Source organism: Charadrius vociferus, unplaced genomic scaffold, assembly GCF_000708025.1.
Source record: "Charadrius vociferus isolate BGI_N301 unplaced genomic scaffold, ASM70802v2 scaffold964, whole genome shotgun sequence".
Lineage (NCBI taxonomy): Eukaryota > Metazoa > Chordata > Aves > Charadriiformes > Charadriidae > Charadrius > Charadrius vociferus.
The window spans coordinates 290,371-291,804 of record NW_009647945.1 but is presented as its reverse complement, the minus strand read 5'-3'; the positions used below and the strand labels follow the sequence as shown (position 1 = coordinate 291,804).

At 62.0% G+C, this 1,434-nt stretch overlaps 1 protein-coding gene and 1 non-coding gene across 2 annotated transcripts in view; one reads left to right on the top strand and one right to left on the bottom strand.

Moving 5' to 3' along the window:
• SETD6 (SET domain containing 6) overlaps positions 1-670 on the bottom strand; it is a 7,622-nt gene extending 6,952 nt beyond the window's left edge. Inside the window, exon 1 of the mRNA XM_009883260.1 lies at positions 564-670. Within this exon, the coding sequence (XP_009881562.1) occupies positions 564-670 (107 nt within the window). The remainder of the gene's footprint in view (positions 1-563) is intronic.
• TRNAK-UUU lies at positions 454-526 on the top strand. The gene has a single exon. It is a non-coding gene; the product is annotated as a tRNA-Lys (tRNA).
• Positions 671-1,434: the final 764 nt, after the last annotated feature.

Here is a 1,434-nt window from a genome sequence, read left to right as displayed (position 1 = left end):
GCTGAGCCCGGGGTGTGTGGGCAGCGCAGCTGAGCTGGCCGAGGAGCCGGCACTGGGCTGCGGAAAGGCCGGTCCAGAGCCCACCGCTGCCAGGATGTGATTTTCTGCTGCTGCGTTATGATTTTCCCAGGCCACTGGGGCTGTACTCCTACTCCTCCTCCTCCTCCTCCTGGTCACTCTGGGTTTTGGCCATCCCCAGGGGATAGACCTGGCACTTGTGCATCACCCTTCCCCTTGGTGACCCAATCCTCCCCCCAGGAGAGGTGCCAGGGCAGGGTAGAGGTCCTGGTGGTGGTCCTCCTCCTGGGAGGATGTCCTCAGGTGTGGTGTCCTCGTTGGGACAGCGTGGGGGTGGAAGAGGTCAAAATGAGTCCCCTTATTAACCCTCTGGTGAGACAGTGAAGTGGGGTCCTCAGTGGCCATCCTGAACATCCCCCAAATCCCCAAATGTGAGCCTGGATAGCTCAGCTGGGAGAGCATCAGACTTTTAATCTGAGGGTCCAGGGTTCAAGCCCCTGTTCAGGCAAAGGCTTTATCCTTTAGAAGCCCAAGGGCAGGATGGGCTCCTCCTCCTGCTGCTGGGGGCTGCAAGCTCCCCAGGGCCCCCTCCCCTGCTTCTTTTCCCACCATCCCCTCCCCTGGGGCCTTTCCAGGGCCTGCTCCATCCCATCTGACACCCGCAGGGCATCAAAATAGGATGGATGGAAGGAGAGAGCAGAGCTGGAGCAAAGGCAGCTGGGGCTGGAGAAGAGGATCTGGTGGGAACTGGGGGGCTCCAGGGCAGCCTGCTGCCCCCGGCCCAGGGTTGGGGGCTGGAGAGCTACTGGGGGCACCCCTGGGGCCGAGCGCAGTCAACTCTGGAGCATCGCTGGAGGTGTGCGGTGCCTTTCAGCATGGCCCAGGCCCTCCTTGCACCTTTGGGTGTTCCCCATCCCTCTCCTCACCCGTCAGGAGCTCCACTTCAGACCCCATCCAGTTTCAGGCTGAAACCCTGTTTTGAGCTGAGGGACAACCACCATGTCACGCCGCAGACATGCCCAAACCTCACTCCCCCGCAGGGGCTGTGGCAGCCGCGCCAGCCATTGCCCACTGCGGCTTGGGCAGATGCTGCTGGGCTGCCATCCCTGGAGGACGGCGGTGTGTTTTGGTTTTTTTGCAAAGAGACGTGGTACCCGCATCAACCCACGAGCTTATTTTATTGGCCCGATGAACTTTGCTTCCCAGCGGCTCCCATCCCTTCCGCGCACGCGCGCTCGCTTGCCCCGCGCAGCTCGGGCCGAGCTCCGGCCCACGCCTCAGTCGTCATTCATTTCTTGCCAGCAAGAAAACAAAGAGATAATAAATAGGAAGCTTATTTGCAGGGGAGGCGCAGGGGACAGCCTCGGGTCACACGCAGCCGTGGGTATGGCTGCGCCTGGCCCCGGCCGGGGCGGG